General features: G+C 36.5%; 1 protein-coding gene across 1 annotated transcript; it reads left to right on the top strand.

The window, feature by feature from the left end:
* Nucleotides 1-442: 442 nt before the first annotated feature.
* Nucleotides 443-1,670, top strand: LOC111891468 (uncharacterized). Its single transcript, XM_023887529.3, has 3 exons — nucleotides 443-892; nucleotides 1,116-1,245; nucleotides 1,335-1,670. Exons 1-3 carry the CDS (start codon nucleotides 527-529, stop codon nucleotides 1,556-1,558), a joined length of 720 nt encoding a protein of 239 aa, XP_023743297.1. The 5' UTR covers nucleotides 443-526; the 3' UTR covers nucleotides 1,559-1,670.
* Nucleotides 1,671-1,990: the final 320 nt, after the last annotated feature.

Below are 1,990 nucleotides of genomic sequence, written 5' to 3'. Positions count from 1 at the left end.
TTGTCCTGTCAAAAAAACGAATCCTTAAAACACACAACAATATTCATTTCATTTTTAGTTGAACGATGTAATGTGATGCGATGGAAGATGACTAAAACAAAAAATCCTTTAAAACACGATCATATTCATTTTCGGTGGAACGATGCCACTGATATCTCGAATCAATTTATTTACAGATAACTGATCAAAATTATCACATCTATCTAGTAGTTCATTGTATAATTTATGATTGCCATCAAATTTTTTTATATTACAGTTTTTTTATCACCGTATAATTCATCATCAATTCTACTGTTAATTCATAAAATTTCATCACCAATTTAATCGGTAATATATTCATAATTCATCTTTTTTTTTTGTTTTGTTTTTTTTTAAGATTAGATTTGAGCCCAATTTTTTCATTTGAAAAGCCCAATAGTATATCGTGATTTGAAGCCCAACAAAAGAAGTCGCTACTCACTAATCCACAATCCTAAAAGAGCTTCGAGTGTTTCTTCACTTCAGTGAGAGATTGCTACAGACAACGATGTCGAAGTGGTGGCGCACAGCGGTGGTTGCCCTGAGGAAAACGGCGGAGACGTCAAGATCATACCATACGATTCAAGCCATTCCTAGGGAGATTAGCGGTAATAGAGTTTCAGTAAAAGATAGAGCCCAAGGCCGTATACCCGCCGTCGTATTCGCGCAACCTAACCCTAGCACCGGCGGCGGTGGTACTCCTCCGAGGCCTGTTTCTAGAAAACATCTTTTAACAACCGAAAAACGACAGATTCAGTCTATTCTCAACTCCATTGAGCTTCCTTATTTCTGCTCCACCACTTTTCCTCTACAGATCAGAGCCGGATCGGGTTCTTCAACTCTACTTGAATCCGGAAACGTTCTCCCGATTAAGGTAATGTAGTGCTCCATTTTCTAGTGGTGTTGTCGTGTCAAACGATCCATTTCCCCAATTGTTTATGTGAATTAGGCGTTCGATAACACTACATTTGTTACGTTTCAGAAACTGTTATTGCAAGCAATTGTGTATAACTAGGGTTTCGAATTGAGATTGGAATTCATACTTGGATTCTGCCTGTTTTTGTATTTGATTGAAATGATGGTGGATTTGATTGTAGGTGCATAGGGATTCAGAGACAGGAAAGCTTTTGAATTTGGTGTTTGTTTGGGCAGACGAAGGAACAGAACTCAAGGTTGATGTTCCCATTGTCTTTAAAGGAGAAGATATTTGCCCTGGTCTCAAGAAAGGTTTGTATACTCTCTGTGTCGATTCCATTGTTGTAGAAATAAGAACACAATTTTGATTAAATTACTATGAAACTATGAATCTTCACCAGGTGGTTTTCTGAACAAGATAAGAACAAGTTTGAAGTACAAATGTCCATCAGAGCACATTCCTCAAAAGATTGAAATCGACATTAGCAATCTGGACATTGGAGATAAAGTGTTCATGAAGGAAGTTAATGTCCATTCATCTTTAGAGCTTCTAAGCAAAAATGAAAGCTTACCCATTTGCAAGATTGTTGCAGCTAAGATTGATAGCATGAAGCCCACACAGTAGGCACACCTATTAAATCTCATGATTCAAGAAAGTTCAAAACATAAGGTACTTGTTTGTAGTTTTGCATTGTTATGAGAGATTTTGTGCAATAATTTTCAAAAATCTTGCCCAACTTGTGCTTCTGTAGCAATCAATAGAGATAGTAGGACTGTTTTTTTTTTTTTTATATATTGGTGATATTATGATCAACTTGTTTTTTTTTTGGGCAACATTATAAGATTGATGATCAACCACAGGTCTCTCTTCCATCACAAGACACACACACACACACACACACACTCTCTCTCTCTCTCTCTCACACACACACACACACAATAACATCTCTTTGTGACGCTGCTAACTGCTTATCCATAGGAGACAACCCTAAAAGTGAGACAACATAATATTAAAATGGAATAGAAAACAAAATAATACTAATAAAGAGGGGCAAAA

Source organism: Lactuca sativa, chromosome 4 (assembly GCF_002870075.4).
Source record: "Lactuca sativa cultivar Salinas chromosome 4, Lsat_Salinas_v11, whole genome shotgun sequence".
NCBI classification, from domain to species: Eukaryota; Viridiplantae; Streptophyta; class Magnoliopsida; order Asterales; family Asteraceae; genus Lactuca; species Lactuca sativa.
Note: the sequence above shows the minus strand (reverse complement) of the source record. Positions and strands in the feature narration are given on the sequence as shown.

Bases quoted from the DNA above. Each gene is read 5' to 3' on its own strand.
- LOC111891468 (XM_023887529.3), top strand. From the start codon at position 527: ATGTCGAAGTGGTGGCGCACAGCGGTGGTTGCCCTGAGGAAAACGGCG. The intron at 893-1,115 runs GTAATGTAGTGC...ATTTGATTGTAG, and splicing joins GAAACGTTCTCCCGATTAAG to GTGCATAGGGATTCAGAGAC. The intron at 1,246-1,334 runs GTTTGTATACTC...AATCTTCACCAG, and splicing joins TTGCCCTGGTCTCAAGAAAG to GTGGTTTTCTGAACAAGATA.